The sequence below is a fragment of the Aspergillus brasiliensis genome (genome assembly GCF_001889945.1).
Source record: "Aspergillus brasiliensis CBS 101740 unplaced genomic scaffold ASPBRscaffold_2, whole genome shotgun sequence".
Classification (NCBI taxonomy): domain Eukaryota; kingdom Fungi; phylum Ascomycota; class Eurotiomycetes; order Eurotiales; family Aspergillaceae; genus Aspergillus; species Aspergillus brasiliensis.
In genome coordinates this window covers 697911-720055 of record NW_027137443.1, presented here as the reverse complement: position 1 = coordinate 720055, position 22145 = coordinate 697911, and the positions used below count along the sequence as shown (strand labels likewise).

General features: G+C 51.7%; 7 protein-coding genes across 7 annotated transcripts; 3 read left to right on the top strand and 4 right to left on the bottom strand.

Annotated features, from left to right (window-relative positions):
- Positions 1-530: 530 nt before the first annotated feature.
- Positions 531-2719, top strand: ASPBRDRAFT_115434 (putative sucrose transporter; the record flags this gene model as incomplete). Its single annotated transcript, XM_067616898.1, has 8 exons — positions 531-628; positions 747-772; positions 829-1073; positions 1151-1217; positions 1270-1341; positions 1393-1582; positions 1642-1757; positions 1821-2719. The coding sequence occupies 8 exons, from the start codon at positions 531-533 to the stop codon at positions 2717-2719; spliced, it is 1713 nt and encodes a 570-aa protein (XP_067482904.1).
- A 1262-nt stretch (positions 2720-3981) lies between these two features.
- On the bottom strand, positions 3982-7405 carry ASPBRDRAFT_26212 (uncharacterized protein; the record flags this gene model as incomplete). Its single annotated transcript, XM_067622243.1, has 6 exons — positions 3982-4061; positions 4126-6425; positions 6496-6724; positions 6775-6868; positions 6943-7100; positions 7216-7405. 6 exons carry the CDS (start codon positions 7403-7405, stop codon positions 3982-3984), a joined length of 3051 nt encoding a protein of 1016 aa, XP_067482903.1.
- Positions 7406-10386: 2981 nt separating this feature from the next.
- On the top strand, positions 10387-12422 carry rlmA (SRF-type transcription factor RlmA; the record flags this gene model as incomplete). The annotated part of the gene is made up of 3 exons (XM_067620417.1): positions 10387-10442; positions 10525-10681; positions 10761-12422. The coding sequence occupies 3 exons, from the start codon at positions 10387-10389 to the stop codon at positions 12420-12422; spliced, it is 1875 nt and encodes a 624-aa protein (XP_067482902.1).
- A 1031-nt stretch (positions 12423-13453) lies between these two features.
- Positions 13454-16068, bottom strand: ASPBRDRAFT_37946 (uncharacterized protein). Its single transcript, XM_067623840.1, has 5 exons — positions 15610-16068; positions 15503-15532; positions 15131-15441; positions 14945-15066; positions 13454-14897 (listed from the first exon to the last, which is right to left on the bottom strand). Exons 1-5 carry the CDS (start codon positions 15922-15924, stop codon positions 13786-13788), a joined length of 1890 nt encoding a protein of 629 aa, XP_067482901.1. The 5' UTR covers positions 15925-16068; the 3' UTR covers positions 13454-13785.
- Positions 16069-16980: 912 nt separating this feature from the next.
- On the bottom strand, positions 16981-18189 carry ASPBRDRAFT_117376 (EF-hand domain-containing protein; the record flags this gene model as incomplete). Its single annotated transcript, XM_067617087.1, has 5 exons — positions 16981-17006; positions 17070-17790; positions 17866-17970; positions 18058-18076; positions 18149-18189. 5 exons carry the CDS (start codon positions 18187-18189, stop codon positions 16981-16983), a joined length of 912 nt encoding a protein of 303 aa, XP_067482900.1.
- A 730-nt stretch (positions 18190-18919) lies between these two features.
- Positions 18920-19990, bottom strand: ASPBRDRAFT_117830 (putative short-chain dehydrogenase/reductase family protein; the record flags this gene model as incomplete). The annotated part of the gene is made up of 2 exons (XM_067617123.1): positions 18920-19043; positions 19110-19990. 2 exons carry the CDS (start codon positions 19988-19990, stop codon positions 18920-18922), a joined length of 1005 nt encoding a protein of 334 aa, XP_067482899.1.
- A 489-nt stretch (positions 19991-20479) lies between these two features.
- Positions 20480-22122, top strand: ASPBRDRAFT_71778 (gamma-glutamylcyclotransferase; the record flags this gene model as incomplete). Its single annotated transcript, XM_067629144.1, has 5 exons — positions 20480-20992; positions 21094-21125; positions 21219-21268; positions 21446-21535; positions 21619-22122. Exons 1-5 carry the CDS (start codon positions 20895-20897, stop codon positions 22120-22122), a joined length of 774 nt encoding a protein of 257 aa, XP_067482898.1. The 5' UTR covers positions 20480-20894.
- Between the last annotated feature and the right edge of the window lie 23 nt (positions 22123-22145).

Here is a 22145-nt window from a genome sequence, read left to right as displayed (position 1 = left end):
ATAAGACGAGGTACCTGACGGGCCGGGGGCCCGCATGCGTACGCTTTTGGTGGGCTCAGCCCGGCCTCGCCTGTCGTCTGGCTGCCCATCCCTCCTCTTTTCTTCCCATCCCTTCTTCTTGCCGGTCTGGAGTCTCCTCTGCTTCGCTTCAAACGATTATTGTCGCTCTCCCCGAACACGAAAACCTCCGTGAGCTCCCGTATTGCCCTTTATAAGACGACATCCGACCTTTTGCGGACCGCGGACCCTGTTCCATCCTCGCGGCTATTTTTATCCCCCAACGAACCGTGCGACGACTGCCTACGACCCATCACGCATTTGCCTCGTCCTTCTGCGTCGGAACTCACAATTTAGCTTCCGTACCGTCCCAGCATCGAGTCTACCCTGATTGAGGATCGATTAGCTATATCTGCACGTGTTTTGGCCTGATCGCAGGCGCAAATTCAAGGCGAACCCCCGCGGTTCATGGAAAGCATACAAGAATTGTGAAAAAAAAGGGCCAAGTGCATGCGGGCATTCAGACTTTGAGAATGCCACAAGCTGCAAGATGGGTGGGAACACCCTCAATCAAGGGACGAAGGGAGTGGGTGCGCATGGTGCTGTTGACCTTTAGTTTATTGGGGTTACAGTATGTATTCTTCCCCTCCTTTTCATTTCTTCGACAATCCTCTTTCAGCTTCTCTCAATCGAAAGACCGCAACCGTCAAGTATGCGCATAAATAGACTGACTCGCTTCTTGTCGACAGATTCACCTGGGGCATTGAAATGACTTGTATGCGCGTTGCTGGCTCCTGTCTACTTGCTCAACGTTTCTAACTTGCAACGCAGATTGCACCCCATACCTGCTCCAGCTGGGCCTCACCAAGTCCAAGACCTCGCTTGTCTGGATCGCCGGCCCTCTTTCTGGCTTGATCATCCAGCCACTGATTGGTGTCATTGCTGACCGATCTCGATCCAAATGGGGGCGACGCAGGCCTTTCATGATTGTCGGCTCGTTCGTCGTCGCGACGTGCCTGCTTGTTCTTGGTTGGACCACTGAGATCGTCAATATGTTCGTTAAGGATGCGGAAAAGGTACTTGATAGCATGCGACTGGCCTTCTTTACGTCTCTTCATACCCAGAAGCTTACTGAGATCGTCTATCGCTTCAGACCAAAAATGTCACTATCGCGCTTGCAGTTCTGAGTATTTACGCCGTGGACTTCGCTATTAACGTTGGTAAGTCCGCATCACCCATAATCTTTCTCAATTCAGATCTAACCCATACCAGTCCAAGCGTGTTGTCGCAGTTTAATTGTCGATACATTGCCCATTCCCTTGCAGCAGACTGGATCAGCATGGGGTATGTCTCTTCTGCCCCTCGCTACAAAGTATAGTAGCTAAAAGAGTATAGCGACTCGGATGACCGCAGTTGGTCAGCTTATTGGATATGTTATCGGATCGATCGATACTGTCAGCATATTTGGCGCCATAATCGGCGACACGCAGTTCAAGCAAATGACGGTCATTGCAGCAATGTCATTGGTCGGTTCTGTCCTCGTTACCTCCTACGCAGTTAAGGAGCGAGTTTTGGTCACTGCGAGGTAAGACAAATATGTAAAATGGGGTCTAGCCATTCCAAATACTGACACGCATGCAACAGAGACTCCGACGATAAGGCTGGGACGCTACAGGTCATTTCTCAACTCATCAAAACCACCATGGATCTACCACCGCGCATTCAGGCCATCTGCTGGGCGCAATTCTGGGCGTGGATTGGTACTGTGCCATATTTTCCCTATAGACCAGTCTTAAGGAAAGTACTAATCATATAACCCGCAGGCTGGTTCCCTTTTCTCTTCTACAGCACCACCTGGGTCGGAGAAACATACTTTCGATACGAGGTCCCCAAGGACGCTACACAGCCAGCCGATATGCTTGGAGAAGTCGGCCGAGTGGGCAGTCTATCGCTAGTCGTCTTCTCCTCCATGACCTTCATCGGATCCGTTCTCCTACCGTTCTGCGTCCAACCACCCGACAGCAAACGACCAAGGTTCACGCCACGCCCACCTCCGGGCCTCGCCTCACTGCTCAAGACAGTAATGGGCATCCGCCCCGATCTCCAAACAACCTGGCTGATTTCCCACGTCATGTTCGCCGCGACCATGATCTTTGCACCATTTGCCCGCTCCCGCGCCGTCGCAACCTTCCTCGTCGCTCTCTGTGGCATCCCCTGGGCTGTCACCTGCTGGGCTCCTTTCACTTTCATGGGGATAGAAATCAACAAACTCACCATGAACCCCTCACAATCCTCCCGCTCCTCCGGCGTAACAATGATCACCTCCTCCAGCCTCATCTCCGGCGGGCCCTCCGCCTACAGTGACCGTACCAACGACACAGAAATGGACGTCCTCCGCCTCAACCACCACGACCCAGACAGCGACAGCGACGTCGAAGACGGCGTCTCCAACACCCCATCCACCGGCGAACTCGCCGGTATCTACCTAGGCGTGTTAAACGTCTACACAACCCTCCCCCAGTTCCTCGGTACTTTCATCAGCTGGATGGTCTTCAGTGTGTTTGAACCCGGCAGCACGAAACGTGACGGCACGGCTCAGGACTCCCAATGGATGAATCTAGATAAAAGCACCCCGAACGCTATCTCGATCTGTTTATTCATTGGTGCATTGAGTGCTATTGTCGCTGTTGAAGCAACGCGACGTATGCGATACACCATATAGAGTGGTCGTATTTGTTCTTCTGTCGTTCCCTTGTTGGTCTTTGGCATTGACTAGAGAGTGATAGACTTCCACCATCATCTCCTTGTTCTTCTTCTGCACTTCTAAAGCGAATCATCGTCTCCATTTACACGCCTCCGATGATTTTCTCTGTTCTGTTCTCTTTTATTCTACACTTTCGATACCCTGATACTCAACAAGCGTGTTATGCGTTTGGAATTTGGACTGCTGTGTACTAACTAACTATCAATCACTATGTTGGTAGGAACGAAGTACAGCATCTCAAGTACCATACGTTGACTGCATGTTTGATTGGCGTGAACTGACATGCATGATTGTCCTGTTTTTCTTTTCTTTATTTTTTTCTTTTTATGTGATGAGAACCTCTGTTACAGTGCATACGTGCATACGCCGGTGCTGCGGAAACCGGCGTGCGCATGTATGATGCTGTGATCTGAGGGAAAATAAATAATGGGTTGGACGATATATGCACATGTAATAGATAATTAACTTCGAATGGATATAACTTCTGTTATCTATTTCTGCTTTTTGTTTCATTGTTTCAGTAGTCCCGTGGTGCCATGTTGATTGACCCACTCTTCTGCGAAATAAGTCAAGCTTGGCGTCTAATATCTGCTACCATAGGAATATCTATATATATATTAATTTAATAAAAACCAGATCTCTGGAATCAGGTTCACTGTCACAATGAATAAGCTGAATACATAGCATAGCGAGCGAGAGAGAGAAAGACGGCTGAGGTATATTGGATATATTGCGAAAGATACAACAACTGTCCAACGAACTCAATAGGAATCGCAAAAGTTAACTTGAAGCAGGCACAACAAAGAGGGGAATATAACAACGACAAGAAAGCACAAAAGAATCCAGCATAAGACTCGATTAGGAAGACAACTTGCTACCACTACCAACTTCCCCGCTTAACGGAGACAGGCAGTAGGAGCGAGAGGAACAGAACTGCGAATGAATAATAAAAAAAGGTAAACAATCATGCGTAGAACGGCATCACGGCGTATGTCTGTCATGCGCTTGCAATATCTTCAGACCTTGTTGCCATGGGTCCGGCTCAGTCAGAAAAATGGCAGGCGGGATGGACCTGGACGCGAAGGGGTAGGTGAAAACATATTAAATGGCGTATAAAAGCATTGGGGTCAAATACAGTGGTATATGAGTGATAGCGAAAGTACTATACTGAGCGACAGTAGCGAAAGTAAAGCAATTAGCAGAAACTGGAGCTACTAGCTTCAAGGCTTGCTTGCAGCTTGCATGTTGCCAGTCAGTTCGGCGACTCTGGCCTTGATACGGGCCGCACGGGATTCGAAGCCTAAAGGGATTCATGTTAAGAGCCATGTTTATATATAGTAAACGCAAAAGCTAGGTTCACTTACTCTCTTCTTCACTAGTGTTGTCATCGTCGCTATCATCAGCATGCGACTCTACCTGAGCTGCCCTCACCGCGGCGTTCTGGCGGATCTGGGCCCAGCGGTCAAAGGATGTGTTCATCGGCTTCGGGGCAGAATTGGGCTCATCCTGTGGCTCAACGGAGACCCGATCGGTGGCAGAGTGAAACGATGCAGGCTTCTCAGGGAATCTTTCGGAGACAGGAGAGTCATCTGGGACGAAAGCAGGCTGCTCCACCAGGGGTCCCTGGTCAAACCTGGAAAATTCCTGGTCGGCCGCTGCTCGTTCCTTAGTATCAATGCGTGAGAGAGCGTCGTATTCGGCTTGGCGGCGGATCTGAGGCTCATCGCTTTGGGTGACAGGGGGCTTGAGTGCTTCCAAAGCAACCGTGGGTTCAGTGGGCACGGGGGCTTTCTCTTCCACAACAGGCTCGGCAGGCTTGGGACTCTCGGCGGGCTTAGGAGCCTCAACAGGGACTGTAATGGGCACCGGCTTCTTTTTCAAAGTCGGCTTGCCATTCGCTGATGGGCGCGTGGTCTGCTCCTGGGCGGCTCTTGCCTTGTCCTCGAGTGCGGCGCGAGCGGCGGCAACAGCGGATCCAGTGGGCTTCAATGGCGGCTTCGGTTCAGTTTCGTTCTTCTTTTTAACCGTTCCGAACATACTCTTGAAACCGGCGTTGCCAGGTTTCTTCTTAAGCTTCCGCCCAGACTCCTCCGAATCCATGGACTGCTTCGGGAGCGAGTCAGTGGTTGACAGCTCCAATGCAAGACTTGGGCTGTCAGCCCTGCTTTCCGTCTTTTCCTCTTGAACCGCAACCTCTTTTCTGGAGACTGCACGTTTCGGGGAACTTGCAGGGGTGTCCTTCGGTAAAGGTGGCGGTGCCTGTCGAGCAGTGGTGCTCGCCGTCGGGGAGGTCGGGGTGCTAGGCTGTTCGATGGGCACCTTGGCATCTTCTGGTAGAGCACCAGTTCCTGCACGGCTGTTACTCAAGTAAGCAGTTCGGTAGGTGTTTTTATCGTAGTTGGTGGCCCACTTCATAGCCTGAGACGCTTCGTTCACGATCGACGGCTGTAGCGTCATGACAGAGTTCGTCTTGGTGTTGTACTTGACATCCTCCGGGACGTTCTTAGAGCCATTGGCAGCTTCTTGTTCCTCCCGATGCCGCTTCTGAAGAGCTGCCGCTGCCGCTTGGATGCGGGCATGCTGGTCAGGGGCAATACTGGTCTTGCTCTGGGGAGCTTGGTTGTCCGGCCGCTTGTACGAGTCTTCCACTGCACTAACTTTCTTAGCAGAGGACTTGCGACGCCCGACACCACGTTTACGAGTCGAAAAACCAAAGAAGCGCTTCTTTTCCACGATGTATGCACCGGGTTCTGGCTCTGGCGCTGCGCCCTTCACCTGCTCTTCCAGTACCAACCACTTTGTGTCTTTGATTACGGTCTCGAGCAATGCACACCGGCCAAAAACGGCCTTTCGGGACACGGGCTCCTCACCCGCCAAACTACTGATCCACACCCACCAGAAAGAGTCATCGAGATCGAGAGTGGTGATGCTTGCCAGCTCACCCGGTTCCATGGACGGCTCGTCATTCAAACTGCGCTTGTGCGACTGCGAGCTTTGACCCCGGACGCTTCCGATAGGAGGAAGAACCTTGTCAGGAGGAAGAAGCAACGGAGCAATCGGGCCTTTCAGGCCGCTGTTATCGTCACCGAAGCCAGACGACATGAAGTCTGCCCATGATGGGGTCGTGGGCCGACCGAGGTCACCTGCGCCGGACTGTGGAGCGGATCTCAAGCCACCTCCGAACTCATTTCTGGCTAGACGAGCTGCGCTTAAATCATCATCCAAGTCAGACTCAAGGGCCCCGCCAAATCCAAAGTCCTCAAATCGCGACCACGAGGCTTCCCTAGTCGCCGATCCCGGCTCGGGTGCACTCGACTGGTTGATGGAAGCGATACATTTTAGCACACGGAGGCATTCATCGGTCAGTGCTTTGGTGGGTTCCTCGAAGCTGGCGAACTCCTGAAGATGGCGGTCGCTGTCTCTGTACTCGAAGTTCTTTGCGCGCCGCAGCAGGGCGAATGGAGTCGGGGAGACGGTGTCGACAATCATCACGACTCTGGTGGTGGAGACCTGAAGCAGGGTGGGCGACTCTGGCGGATATTCCGTTGCCTGGACAAGTGTTTGAAGGGAGATGGGGAGCGTTGTGATGGCATTCACCCCGCGCAATTCGGGCGACAAGGATCGCAGGTAGGCGAAGAACAAATGACTTGTCGCATCAGCGGCCCTGCAAGACGTCAGCTTCCAAATTCCCACTCTAAAGGTAGGCGGTCGGGTGAATAACATCCGCTACATACCGTGCCCAGTTCTTATAAGCTGCCTCAAAACCGTTGCCCGTATCTGCGTGATCGAACGCCCACCATCCGGCATACCGGGAGAGCTTCCGTCCACCAAGACCATTAGATTTGCCATGTGCTGCGACGGCGGCGAGGAGGTCGAAAAAGTCGAAAACGATCTTCGACCGAGCGTCCGAGTCGACACTGATGGGAATGAAAGTCGTGAATGCGTCGGGGGCGAATTGGGAATCTGGGGATCATTAGCGCACGTTCTTGACTAGAACGCAGCTCGGGACATACCTTGCTCCCCAACCTTGAACAGCTCATATGCTTCCCAGGTAACGACTCCTCCAGGGAGTCGACTCCAACACCATTTCAGCACACTGCACAGGACCTACTCCATACACAGAATACCAATGAGTAAATGACCCCTCAGAATCAGGAGGTAGTAAAATTGTAATGGCTCACCATGGGGTCCGACAGCCGGAGTTCTTGTGCCAATGCATCCCCACTCAGAGGCGAGCCCCTTTCCAGGGACTGATTGAAATAGTTACGGATGAAGGTACGTGCAGCGCTGGCGTCGGTGCTTGGGCGGAAGGGTAGAAGTAAGAAGGGAGTTTGAAGAGCTGTCAGAAGGAGAACGAGGCAAGGATCAGCAAACTGAGGAATGCGCAAAGCTTGACTTGACTTGTACACCAGAGGGGCGGTGGATCACACCGAGTCAAAGATAGAAACACATACCTCGTGCCTTCAGCTCTTGAGTGCACCCCCTCAAGAGCTCCTGGACCTCTTCCGGGGCGACTTCGGATCGCTGCCACGCGTCGGTCCATGTGGGCTTTGCGGGCCCTTTCTCTTCTACTTCTGGGGATTTGGCTGCTTTCTTCGCAGCATTGGCGTCTTTACTTCGAAAGACACGAGTGAAGAAAGGCATCTTGCACCATGCGCACGCCAGATTTGTTTTGGCGGGGAATACGCGATCGAACGGGGAGTTGTAAAAGAGTCCAAGGCGATGCCCAACGGCGGAGTAACGTAGATGCGTTTGGCCGTGATGAAGTCGAGATCCAATGAGATTAGTAGATTAAAGCGAGCGCGAGTCTTTGGTGGGAAGGGAAGATCCAACAGATGTGCTCCAACACTTTGCAATGGACCTTCAGGATGCAAGGGTAGCCGACCCGTATTTAGGAAAAAGGAAACAATCGAGAAGCAGAGCCGGACTTGACACTGAAACTCAAGTCGGATGGTGAATCGGATACCTCAATAGATTAAACCCTAGTAAGGAAAAATGAAATATACTGCAAAGTCAGAAAATAGAGAAATAAAAAAAAAAATGGTCCGATGGCCGACGCAGACAGCAAGGACCATCCAGGAGTCCTAGAGGGAGGACCGCCTGCAGCCCAGGATGGGGCAGCACGTCTAGCGTGCAGCAGCAGCAGCAACAACCGCGAAGGGAATTCTGGTAGGAAATGCAATCGACCTGGTCAACGAGCGTCGATACCACAGTTAATCCTGGGCGGCAACGTGGTGGAAGGGAATTAACAGAAGACAAAGCGTGACAGAAACAAAGATTTGCAGAGGGGGGATTAAAGGAGAGAGGAAAAGGAACACTGCAGTCGCAAGTTGAGATGAAAAAGGACGGCGATGATGAGGATCTACTGGGCTTGCCGTTTCAGGGGGTGAAAGATTAATACGCCCGCAAAACACAGCAATTTGGTGCCATGGTTCTCTATCCGCGATCCAGTCGGTAAACGACCGTCGATTGGAGCAGACGAACGAGAACTCCAACCGAGTCAAAATCGATCGGGGCTCCCTTCTTTTCTGGATCTTTTGCTTAGTAGATACTTTATGAGGTCACAGCTGAGGAACGTGGTTCCCACCAAGTTATAAGGCGTGGTGTGGTCCAAATTCCAATAGGATTGACTATCTCCCGGTAGGTTAGTTAGTTATCTGGCGGGAGACGATGATCAACGCTACCGGTATGGTGTATGGTATCATCACACTCTCTTTCTATGACACACTCTCCATACAATCGTACATCCCCTCATCTACTACATACAACAAACCCAGTCCAGACTCAGCATGTCTATTAATCCTTTCCTTGGCATGGGAGACATGCGGGGCTCGATGGTGTTTCACTTGCTGAAGATTCATTATGCTCTTCGTCCCAGGGTGGTACTAGTCAGTAGTATATACTTACTAACTCACTGTGCAAGATTGGTGCTCAATCCGGATTATTTGATGTGACAGTGGTTGTACAGCAGCAATAATTCACTTTCCCATTGGAAAACATACCGCCTCTCCAAGCGTGTCGCGTCGATTGTGATAAGTTGATTAGGGTAGTGTTAGTGTCATGTAGGAAGCACCTAGCCTGGCTGCACCACCTTAGCACCGCCCATGGCGCCGAACAAGAGCCAGAACAAAAGGTGATCTCCTGTGACGGGTCACGGTGCAAGGGCCAATCAGAGGACCTGGCGGAAAGAGGCAAAGTGACTGATCGAAGAGTCCCTGTGGCCCGATGCGGATTAGGCGTATCGCCAGCTGGGACTAATCCGGTTCGGGACGGTCGATACCTGAGGCTGGGACGGTGATAGCGATACGCCAAACTTGGCTGTGACTGTGCCGGCAGGCGGTAAGACACCAACGGCGCAGCTTTGTTTGGATGGTTTTGTGGTTGGGAATGTGCCAACCAACTGCAATGTAACCTCATCTGGATTAGTGAGATGGCGTAATTTCACAGTTCTCCTCTCAATGAATGTTGATTAGTAGTTTAGTATAAGTTAGTGTTGGAAAGAGGGGGGAATATGTATTAGTTGGGAGGGGGAAGAGGGGTGGGTAAGCGTGAAATAGCATTACTTGTGAGTTGTGATGAGGAAGAAGGAAAAATTAGGAAGACCCTCCATACCAAGATACTCCACACAGAAGTAAGCATGGAATACAGAAGTGAGACTGAAGGAGAAGATGCTACCCTCCTGTTTTATATGACTACTTCACTACAGATGTACCTAAGTAAGTAGGTAGTAGAGTGACTGTGAACTGCCGGGACAATCAATCTATTAATAGGGAGGCGGTAGTCAACAGCCGCCGTTGGCGAGTTGGTTAGCCGCCGGAACGATGGGCCAAACTTCGAACGGGCGGCAGCTCTTCCCACCGTCGGTCTATCTTTAGAATAATCTTCTGCATCACCCGCGTGTCGCCGCTCCAGCCATCAATCATCCTTTCCATTTCCCATCCCATCCCATTCCATCATCCCCCTCCCCCCATCCCAGAAATTAATTGACTTTTGTTCCATCACGTCGCCTATCTCTCGTCTCTCGTTGCTCAAGGTGGGTTTCCTGAGGCTTCATCTTTCTCTCTCTTCCCTTTGTTTCCCTGCTCTGCCCGGTCATCTCTACCGCCCACCCCCTTTGTCGTTTCTTGCTCCTCCGTCGGATCACGCCCGCGCGCGTCCTTCTGGAGTCCTGTCCATCCCTCCTCCAAAATACCGTCACTTTCTTCTAATCTCACCCCTCCTTCTGGTTGCTCTTCCCACCCAACACTCTCCCATCACCAACCCCCCTACCCTTCCCCCCCGGTCGTTCACTATCTATCCTGCTATTTGCATATTTTCGCCTTACCCTTCTCTCCGTAGCGGAGCACACAGTACTTCTCTCCATGTGGGGACTCTAGGGAAATACTAAATATAAATTCTGCCCACAGTCTTGGAGGTTTCTGCCATCCTTCATTTTTTATTCTTATTTTTTTCCTCATCCTCTAATCGCGTCCCGGAAATCCTTGCGGGCGGCGCTTCCTTGGGTTTCAGCTCGCGCCGCCATCTGAGTCCGGACGAACCATTCCCCCAGAAGCTCTGCTTGACCTGTTCGCCTGCGTGTTTCATTGTCGCTCTCTTCTGTGGGATTCGTTCAACCGCTGTCCCTCATGGGTCGCAGAAAGATCGAGATCAAGGCGATCAAGGATGATCGCAACCGCTCAGTGTAAGTGCTAAAGCTGGTGGATCTCTTCATCTCTCCCTATTAAACCCTAGTTCGTCAAGCTAACGCTCTGGTGCGCTACTAGGACCTTTCTGAAACGGAAGGGTGGTCTGTTCAAGAAGGCACATGAGCTTGCGGTCCTATGTTCGGTCGATGTCGCTGTTATTATCTTTGGTCACAACAAGAAGCTCTACGAATTCTCGTCATGTGATATGCGAGAGGCCCTCACTCGATATCAATACGTGCGTTGTCCACCTAACCTGATCGTCTGGAGAGACTGTCCGTTGATCTGACATCATGCCCGCTTTCTTGCGCTTTTAGTTCGGTCCTCCACACGAACACAAAGGTCCGGAAGACTTTAACGGCAAACGTGACGATGATGACGACGAAGATGAGACGACGCCTGCCCCCGAAGATGTGCATCCTACGCCTCCGAACCCTCCCATGATTCCCGCCCACCTACCAGGTCATCCCGGTTTCCAGCATGTCACTCATGCGCCGTCTGCTTCCCCGCCCATTGGGAATGGGATGTCATTCGCGCCGCGTCACGGTACCCCTCAACCGCAAGGCGTCTCTAGGCCTTCATCTCGAAATCATCTTCGTCGAGTGAGCTCCAATATCGGACCTCAGCCGCATCATCATGCGACCCCTCCGCCGCCTCCGCCGCCGCCGCAAAATGGCTTCACGTACATCCCTAATCCTTCGGTATATAACCCCAACGCTGCTCACGCCATGGCTCAACCTCCCCGCCCACCTCAGTTCACTCATTACGGACCCCCGGGGCCGCATCACCAACCCCCTCCACCTCCACAGCATCATCAGGCTATGCCACCACATTCCATGCCCCCACAGCCTATGCCTCCACATACAATGGCACCGCAAGCCATGCCGCCGCACCACCAGGCTCCTCCGCACATGCCACACCCGCCTCATACACTTGCACAACAGCCGCCTCCAATGGCCATGACCCAACCGCCCCATGCCGCTATCCCACAGGTTGCACAAGCGTTTCTCCCAGAGCAAGGCCGAAATTCCATGCCTCCGACATTTACCACAGAACAGCAACACCCGCCACCACGAACAGTGTCGCTTCCTGAAGGAAGCGCTCCAACAGAGGCAATGCCCGGTCCCATGAAGTCGGAAGGAACGCCATCCCCGCCGCACCAGCGATCTCTCTCTTCCAAGTCTCGCAGTATCTTCACCCCCATTGACGACCGCGGTTCGGTATTGGCGCGCCATTTTGGCGTAGGTCCTCCGACGGAAGCGGCAGAGAATGCGCAAACAAAGGCGGAAGGACCATCACTCGGATCGAACGAAGGGAAGCCTGCTGGGCTAACCGCAAAACCCCCTCCGCCGCCCCCTCGAGCTGCCACAGAAGCCCCACGCCCACAACCGGTAGTCGACCTGAAGCCGCCTGTGCGCACAAACAGCGGCCAGTTCCCGCCTAAGCGCCCGCAGTTGAAGGTGCAGATACCGAGTGAGAATTCGGACCGGGGCAGTGCAACGGCGGACTCGTCGTCACGCGATTCGGCGGGGAACAAAACGCTCACACCTGCCAAGGCGAATCCGGACACCGGTCATTCGAGCGTGGTATTACCACCCCCTTCGCCATCTGCTGGTGCAATATTGAGTGCGGGGGCTCAAGGACCGCCAAATCCCTTTGCCCGGCCGCCACCGCCGGGAGCAGCACCACAGAACAACGCTGCGTATAACAATAATAGCAATATAGATACGCCGATCTCTGCTCTTCCCAGTCGGTTCGTCTCGGATGCGCTTCTCCCGTCACCGTCTAGCTTCTTTCCCGAATGGGGTTTTGGGCGGTCTGGACCCGACAGCAACATGCTGCCGAGTCCCCTAACGTTCCCTACGCCGGCGGTGCAAAGTGGCCCCGGGTTTGGGCGCGAGGATGAGCAAGACAAGAAGCGCAAAAGCCCCGACAGTGGACCCAATGCGGAAGGGGTAATGAAGAAACCAAAGACGTAATCCACTCCATATTGTTACAACTACTAGACTGATGATTGTGGTATTTTGTTGCTGGGGTGATCATATCCCCCGTGTTTCATATATGGCATCTCAAGGCGTTGGCGAAAGCTACTTTTGGTTTCCTTAATTGGGATGGGAAAGTTCGAATGAGGCTCGTTTTGTTTCCCTGGGATGCTTTTGTTTTGTCCTCCGGTTCTGAACAAGTACCAAGTCCTTCCTTGTTTTGTGATAAGGGTTTCCGATTTAACTTTATACCCCTTCCTTTTTGTGTTGTTGCCATCTCGTCCTTTTTTTGGCAGTTGACCTAGCTATCCATCGATTTCTCTCACACAAAGTCCGAAATATATGAGAATGGTGCGATAAACCTTTCCTTTTTTTTTTTTCTTCCTTACCTCTTTCCTTTTTCCTCTCTTGCTCTTTTTGCTTTTTTTCGCTGGGGACTGGAGATGATCAAGCACATAATATTATTATATTAAGTGTTTTTTTCATCATATATCTAGTCAAGGAGTGGCTTTCTCTTTCATATATTATTATTATTATCATTTTCTTATTATTTTGGATGATACAAATAAAAAAAAAAAAGAAAAATATGTACATAACAAGGATGTGCGACTAGTAGGAGGATTAAATTTCAATAGTAGGTTCTTAGCTAGTATGTATATGCTTCAACCGCACGCACGTCCCCGTGTTCCCGCTACTTCTATTCTGAGAAGTCTATGGAGTAGTTAGTTATCTAGATGAAGTAAGGATTGATAGTTCCGTCCGGGAATTGAACCTAAAAACGTTAACTTTAAATTTTCAGTTGGTGCACGAGTCATGACATCAACTGATTCTATTCTATGCCTTCGTTATCAGATTACAAATAGATACCTATAGTGGATGATGGCTATGGAAAGGAGGAGCTTCATGGATCACAACACAAGTTACTGTGACATGATAATGATAATAATACTCCTTATTTAGTTTGTCGTGTATCCGGTTCATTATCAAAGTCTACTATATATGTATGCTTCTAAGTTAGGTTTGTCAATTGGCTAGGTAGTAAGTGAGTATCAGTCATTGCAGTCTGGTAGTATTAGATTTTAAACTGTTTAGATACATCATCGTGATCATTATCTTGTGTAAATAGTATGTAAGTATGTATGTTGAATGCGAGGTGAAAGGTCTAATTCGTTAGTTAGTCAGTGGTTGAATTCGTCCATCTTCCTTTCCTTTCCATCAGTTTCCTCCTTTGCATTTGTTTTCTAGCCTGATGAGAGGCTTGAATGAATCAGACCATTAGTAGTTGAGTCGAGTTCCCCCACAGGAACTAACCAGATATTGTGGCACGTATATATGATAGTAGGATCTGAAGGAGGGTGTTTTAAACCCCCTCCTTGGCTTCTACCTCCCCCCTACTCCTCTTCTGATCCTCCAAAACCGCCTGTCTGGCCTTCTCTTGCTCCGCAAGACCCGTCTTCGCAATGGTATGCGCCTTACTCAGCACCACAGGTCTCACGAACAAACTCACGATGAGTCCTACACCTGCCATAGCAGTGTAGAAGATCCACATGCGACTCAACGCAAATGTATACGCCTTCAATACCACTGTCTTCTGATCACTCGCTAGTGACTTGATCAGCGTGCTAGCAGATCCCGAGAAGGAGTTCTCGATAGCCGTAGCGTTCTGCTCGCCGATCGCGGCAACAACCGTCGGCATTTGCTCATGGAAGACGTTCTGGTAGATGACTGTGCCCAGGACGATGGAGATAGCGGCGGAGAGTTGGCGCAGGAAACCGAAGGTAGCTGTGCCGGAGGCCATGTCGGAAGGGTGGATGTTCGCTTGGAGAGCGACAAGGGGCGATTGGAAGAGCGGGCCGATGCCGATGCCGCCGATGATTTGGTAGATGATGATACGGGGCCAGGAGGCGTAGTATTTCAGGTCGATGAGGAGGCCGTAGCCGAGGGTCATGAGAGCGAGGCCGGCGATGATGAGTTCGCGGTATCGGCCTGTCTTTTTGATCACGACTCCTGTGCCGGCGGAGAAGATGGAGAGGCTGAGGACGGTGGGGAGGACGTAGACGCCGGACATGATGGGGCTGGCGAGGAGGACGGTTTGGAAGTAAAGCGGCAGGTAGTAGGAGCCGGAGATGAAGACCATGCTGTGGCAGAAGCAGATCAGGAGCACGAGAATGTTGTGCGTGTTGTTGAATAGTCGGATGGGGATGACGGGGTAGCGCGCGAACTTCCATTCGTTGAGGAAGGCGAGTGCCCAGGTGAAGACACCGAAGATGATTAGGCAGATGACGGTCGCGGAGTCCCAGGGGTAATTGACGCCGCCGAATTCGAGCCCGAAGAGGAACATTAGTGTGCCGCCGAGCATGAGCATGTTGCCAGTCCAGTCGATGGAGCGGATGCCGGCCCAGAACGGGACTTTGCCGGTTTCAATCTTGAGAAAGAAGACGAGGATGACGAAGGAGAAGCCGCCGATGGGGACTAGGGAGAGTTAGTTTGGAGTTAGGGCTGGAGGAGGTGAGGCTTACGGTTGATATAGAAACACCAGCGCCAGGTTACGTTTGTGGTGAAGGCACCGCCGACGATGGGGCCTAGGGCGCCGGCGATGGCCCATGTACAGCCGAAGATGCCGTAGTACATGGGACGTTCTCTGTGGGGGGAGGGTTAGTGCTGGGTCGGTGGAGGGCTAACTAGTGGGGAAAGGTGCGACGGACCTGACACTGAAGAGATCGGTGACACAGATGTTCGCAAGCACGATAATACCACCGCCACCTGCACCTTGGATGGCTCTGCCCGAGATGATCATGGGGAGGTTGTTCGCCAGCGCGCAGATCAGACTGCCGACGAGGAAGAGGAAGTTTGCGATGAGGATGATGCGCTTGCGGCCCCAGACATCACTGATCTTGCCCCATAAGGGGACGCAGGCGGCGTTAGCCAGCATGTAGGATGAGGCGATCCATGAATAACCGCTCTCTGAAGCGTGAAGGTGCGTTGCGATAGTCGGTAGGGCTGTGGAGACGATAGTCTGTAGAGACAACGAGTGTCAGTAGATATAGATGCGACGGTGCGATTAGAAGGGGCGTTACCATATCCAAAGCTGCTAGGAATAAGACAAGCTATAGTTGAACACCATACAATTAGCATCGGAGTCATCATAAACATGCAAGATAGATCAGTTTAGCAAAAGACATACACAAAGCGCAGTCATGACAACAAGAATCTTCTTCTTCCCTAGTCTTTGCGCCTGCGACGGCACTCTATCCAACGGCGCACCAGCACCAGCTTTCTCCTCAGACCCATCACCAGTCGTTTCAGGAGATGGTTGTTCAGTTGATGTCTGCGAAGGCGAGCCTGTCGGGTCGGGCTTCTCCGATCCATCTCTAGACGAAGAGCCCACGTCGGATGGCGACATCTTCTCCGCATTTACCAAGACGTCTTTGTCCTGGTCGGCATACTGCTGCTGCACGATACGATCATCCTCACGGGAGGTATCCTGAGTGACCGCCATGCTTACCGAACACCCCAGGGCGAGTCTAGAGGGGAAAGAAGAAGAAGAAAACGAAAAAGAATGACTCAACAGAGGCTAAAAGCCTGTTGTCCAAGAAAATCGGGGGGTGAGGAGTAAGAAGGACAAGGGCCCCTCGTAGTGGCGGACTGAACCGACGGTTGCAGCCAGTCAGTCTTAAAGTCTAGAACTTTAGGGGAGAAAACAGTACGCAACAGCTTAACTATTACTAACCAAGTAACTTGACTAACAAACAAGCTAACTAGACTAGACAGGAATCTCGCACGGTCAATAGACTAACTAAAGAATCCTGCCCAAGGAGAAGAAAATTTTCCCTGTCAATGCTTTCGCCCTTAAGGCTCGGAGATAAGCTGAAACAGCGACGAAGCCATCCCCAAAAAGGGCAAAAAAGCTATCGATCTCGTGGCGCCAAATGAACAATCCAAGCCCGGAAAGCCACCCGCGGGCCACTCGAATCCATGGACACGAGGATGATACACCAGCTATCCATGGAAGCCATAATCAACAACTGAAAAAATTGGTGATAAAAATCCCGACTGCAGGAGCATCATCGGGAAAAATGAGGGAGAGTTACACCGTTGGCACGCCCGGGCATTTTTTGAAAGTGTCGATCACTGGCTGGTCTGCATGTCTGCATGTCTGCATGCCTGAAAAACAAAAACAAATAGACCTGTCACAATTCTCGTTGTCTTTCTCCCCGATGGTGATCTGCATCGGTGCTATCTATCAGTCATTCAATCATGATGGAGCATCGTGGAATTGAGTCTACACCGCATCTTGACTTGCGTATTACTAAAGTATTCTGTAGGCATCGCAATTGCGCCCGATTTATAAGAGGAAAGTCTTGCTTCGCTCAAGACCAACAAACAGAAAGAAAGCAGAAAAAAATCCATGCCATACTTATTCGCTGTAGATTCCCCGGATTGCTTGCGAAGAAAGATGTTGCGAGAAAATAGGGTATAATGTACAATATAATTAGGGAGGAATCCTGGAAAGTCGTCTATCACCTTTCCATCCACCATATCAACCAAACCAAATCTATCCGTCCTGAAGCTGGAGGATTTCTGCACCAACATTAACAACTATCCACCCTCATTCGTGCATAACCAGGGTGGGAGCCAACTCACCAGTCAAGAATTCCTCAAAGCTCACCGTAATATAGCCGTCGCGATCATCGTCGTACCGCTTAAAGACGTCCGTCATCCGCCGCAGACTAATGCACGCCTGCACGAACAAATCGAAGCTCATGCCCTGTTTCGCTGGCCCATATGGAGGACCATTATTCATCTGCCGCCCTTTACTCTCGAATGTCCGGAACAGCACCATCACGAATGGTTGGCTGAGCCGGTACCCGAAGGCCGACAGTGCATTCTCAAACTCGTACAGGCTAATGCGCCCGCTGCGGTCTTGATCGAACCGATCGAACAGCTCCCGCCACGCTGCAAGGTAGCGCCACAGTGCCACAAACTCGTCGAATGAGATCGTCCCGCTGTTGTTCCGATCAAACATGCGGATCATCATCTTGACAGTCTTGGGGTGGAACGATGTGTAGTCTCCGTTCACCAGAGCGGAGCCCAGCTCCATCTCCGTGAGGGTTCCCGAGTGCGACGTGTTCGCGGCGCGGAACAGGGGGAATAGCTGTTGCGGGTCGTCGTCGGGAACTGCCAACGGGCCATGGTTCGGCGAATTGGGCGGACGCGACGCGGGCGGCGGACGATTGCGCACTGGCTGGCTAGGAGGCGGCCCGAAGCCGTAGTTCTGCGGAGGAGGAGAGGGATGTAGTGGATGAGGGCGTTGTTGACTCGCAGGAGGGACGTTGGCCGGCGACAATTTACCGTGCGGGGCGGCCTCCATGGGAGGACGCTGACTCGGTGGTGCGCCGTAGCGCTGGGAATGGGGATGGGAATTGCCGGCACTCGAAACGGGGACTCGAGGTGGAACGCCGCTGGAGGGAGGGTGAGGAGATGGGCGAGAATGTTTCTGTTGGTGCGAGCTGTTGGATTGAATGGCACCGAGCATTTGCGCTACCTGATTGTCATAGAATTGGGTTAGGAGACGCGGGGCATTCAATCAGGCAGACAAAGAAGAACCGCTCTCGAGGAGAAACTACCGCACCTGTTCCGGCTCTGCATGCCTGTATCGATGTATGGCATGTTAGCGACCCCATTCACTACTTCGGAATGTCTTCCAGATGGTTGGGACTCACGCTGGCAGCGCATCGGGGTTGTAGGACTGGTTGTATGCCATGGCCGCGGAGCTGACGTAACTTGAAGCCGGGCGCAATCCAGCGAGGGGCAGAATGAGAAGGTAGGCGCCCAGTGACAAAGGGGCGGGTTTATAGGGGGAGAAAAGAAGGGAGAGAGGGAAAGAAAAGGACGGGTTGGGATCAAAAGGAGGTCAGGGAGAGCGATGGAGAGATTAAGTTCTGTTCCATGGGCTGCTAGTCGTTAACGAACAGATTGTTTTTGCGGCCTTGCGGAGCGGAGCCGTGGGGCGGCGGTTCAGCAGGAGTCGCCAAGCGGAGATGCTCAGGCACCGCATCAAACTAATCAACTTGTCCTGCCACCCCTGCAACGAGGCTGTGTATACGGTATAGGTCTACGGTCTACAAGGAAGAGGAGGCAGCAACAATCGTCGCAGATAGAAATAGTCCGTCGCCAGTGTAACATTACCCTTTTGACATCCGCAATGGACGGTCCGCAACCAACCACTGGCATGTCCGACCGTTCTCAGCCCTATACTTTGAGGCTTCTTTATTTGTTCCGGAAATGCTTGGCCCACAGGTTCCTCGTCCATTCGCGGTGGAGCCTAGCCAGCGTCTGTTCGTCGGGGACAGCCTCTCCAGGATCAAATAATATTATGGTTTGAAATGGTCTGACTGTGAATATCACCAATCCATCACGCTAGCCAAGTCATTCAATCTGCCCGTGCAGGAAGGCGTAAATGTATCGCCCCAACTAGTGAACGTTAAGCGCTTTTACCACCCCCTGATTGACTCCTTCAGCCCCTCAGACTGCTCCTCCAGCACGTTCATGATTTCTGTCCACGCTGTCGCCTGGAATTTCTTTCCTTCCGCTCCCGTTGTTAACGCCACAGATTCACTGCCCCTAATATTAGCATCTATGCTGCAAAGACACGTAGAACTATTACGGAATAGCAGCACTCACTCTAGATATCCATCACTCCGCCAACATTTCCCATGCGATTCCACCCCCTGATAAGTGGCACTGACCAACGACCGGCTTCCTTGCTCCGCCGTACGGGCAAAGAGCTTATAAGCCAACCAGGTCGCCCATCGCTCGTAGAATCTACTGTACTGTCGTCCAAGAGACGAGACACAGAACCCTGGGCTTACGGTATTAATGATGACCGGCACGGTGCCATTCTCATTCCGGATAAGACCAGCTATCGTCTTGAGAACATATTCCAGGAGAAGCTTCGAGATACCATACTGCTTGGGGCCTTTGAAGGTCTGCGGGCTATTCAGATGCTTTAATAACGGCTGCACCGTCCGGAGACTCTTGGCTTTGACGCGCACGAACTGTTGGCTGGACACGACCGTAAGATGAGCCGGGTCGGACAAGGACGAGCTACTCCTTAGTTTCGGAAGGAGCAACAGCGCCAACAGGGAAGTGGATAACGTATTGACCTGCAATGTCTCCTCCCATCCCTCGGGCGATACGCCGAAATCTCGGTTCCAAATTCCGGCGTTGAGTAACGCGATGTCCAATTGGTGCAGCTCCTCGTTCACCCGGTTTGCGAAACTCTTGACGCTTTGGAAGCTGTTCATTTCCAGCTGCCATACCTGAATCACCCCTGGTCTGTTCGTAAGCTTCTCAAGCTCCGTCTTGGTCGCTTGTCCCCGCTGCAGGTTCCGACTCCCTATAATGAGCGACTCCACCCCAAGATTGAGGAGCTTGACGGCGGCCTCGAACCCCAGTCCGGATGTGGCTCCGGTCAGGATAACTGTTTTCCCTGCAAATGAGACCCCACTGGGGTCGACTGGTGGGCTATACTGGGTGCGTAGTAGACGAAGGAGGCTAGCCATGATGCAGTTAATCGGCACAAGATAACACACTATACAACTCAGAGAGAATAGAAGGACGGCCAGTCATTGACGTAGTCCAATAGAGCCAGACAATCAAAACAGGCAGGTCGATCAATTGATCTAAGCTGGACAGGGATGTGCTTTCGAAGGATCGGATCTTACCCAACCCTGCATTAAGTTGAAGATGGTTGAATTCAATTGATTAGCGATCCGCCATGACGATAGCTGCCAGTCGGTTTAGCTTGAGCTAAGGCCGGGTCCGGCGTCTGGGCCGCCCCGCAGCGCTACTCGACGCGACTTTACGAGTACGAGCAGGTTCTGCAGGCCGCCAAGGTCCTCAGTCGGTAGTGATGAACAGTTCCTAATTTTCCCGGCTCGCAGTTATATAGCAGTGGGAATAGTATAAGACTTAGAGTAAATCAGCTGGAATCCTGGGGATAGATAGTTACTTGGTGCTTAGTATTCTCATGAGACAAGGAGCGAATGAGAAAGCAGGAAAGTGGCAACATCCTTTAGGCGTGGATCAGGTCAGGGGACCCCGCAAACAATGCAAACACTCGCAGAGGCCTTCCTTGCGATCGAGTATCTGACTCAGTTATTCGCCATTTGCTTCATAGACTGACGAATCTGGGGATATTCGCTACCTTAAAAGCACTGCTATCTTTGCAAACTGCAGTTCTGCCTTATAGACAACAACTAGAATTTTACCGGACTTCACCCCTTACAAATCCCACTTCTCCCTCTTACATATCAATATATATTCATCTCTGCAAATTCGAATGAGGGGTAATATATAGTACCCCGCAGACCAGCCGAAATTATCCACACCGACACAAAAGATCAGCTGCAAAAGCCATAGTTAGCAAACAAACCCCGAAGACAAACCAACTCAAGGCTCTTAGCCATGGTGTCCAGCGAGGACGCTCATGATCACGTCCTGTCATCCGAAAAAGGCTGGCGCGAAAACTTCCCCGAGGGCGACCTCTGGGTGTTCGGCTACGGGTAAGCCTATCAGGTCTCTTTCTAACGCGATTGGCGCGGTGATAATCCCATGACTGCCTGGGTGACGGTAGTGGCTGACCTTTTTTATTTTCTGCCAAAAGGAGCTTGATTTGGAAGCCTCCGCCGCATTATGGTATGTTGGCTGTTCTTTTTGGAGAGATGAGAGGGTCTTAGAGGCCGCCTTGATTGATTCGGCGTGACTGATTGTTGATACTTGTTATGGTAGATCAACGTGTACCGGGTTATATCAATGGCTATGTCCGACGGTTTTGGCAGGTATGTTGACTATCTATGTCACTGTCTATCCCATGATATCTGCTTGCCATGCTCTGCATAGGATGTTGATAGGTACTTGTTTGCCCGAGACTAACCGGACATTTAACTCTATAGGCTAGGTATTTCTAAATGTGTCTTCAAGCTGCAGAATTAGCTATTGAATAAGCTAACACGCAGGACAGTAATGACCACCGCGGCACAAAAGAGAATCCCGGACGGGTATTAACAGTGATTGACCGAGAGTTCTGGGAAACGCTGGATGATCCGGTATGTACTTTCAGCTCCTTCTCTGAACCAACAGGTTCTGTTCCTTTGGGCAACTTATCTCACAAATCACCCCGTTGCCACAGCTAGCACACCATGAAACCTCCGCAACAGCTACAGTCTGGGGTGTAGCATACCACATCCCTGCCAGCCACGCCAATGAAGTCCGACACTATCTTGACATCCGGGAAATCAACGGCTACTCCGACCACTACACGCCGTTCCATCCTGTCCTGACAGCCAAGGGAGCGGACTCTACCGACACCTCGGACTATCCTCCCACCCCCATCACTTGCATGGTCTACATCGGCCAGCCCAGCAACCCCCAATTCCTACGGGACCCCGCACAACGTGAACAGCAGGCGGTGGCCGAGGTGATCAGTCGCAGTGAGGGCCAGAGCGGGAAGAACGCGGAATACCTGTTCATGTTGGAGAAGGCGCTGGAGGGGCTTGGATTCGGTAATGCGGAGGTGCATGTCACCGATCTCGTGAAACGGGTTAAAGCGCTTCAGAACGAGGAAGAGGTGCGTCTGGAGGAGGAGCAGGCGGAACGGGACTTGGAAGCGTCGTTGCATGCGAGAAGCACATGAACGATTCCCGCCTGCGGAGTAGT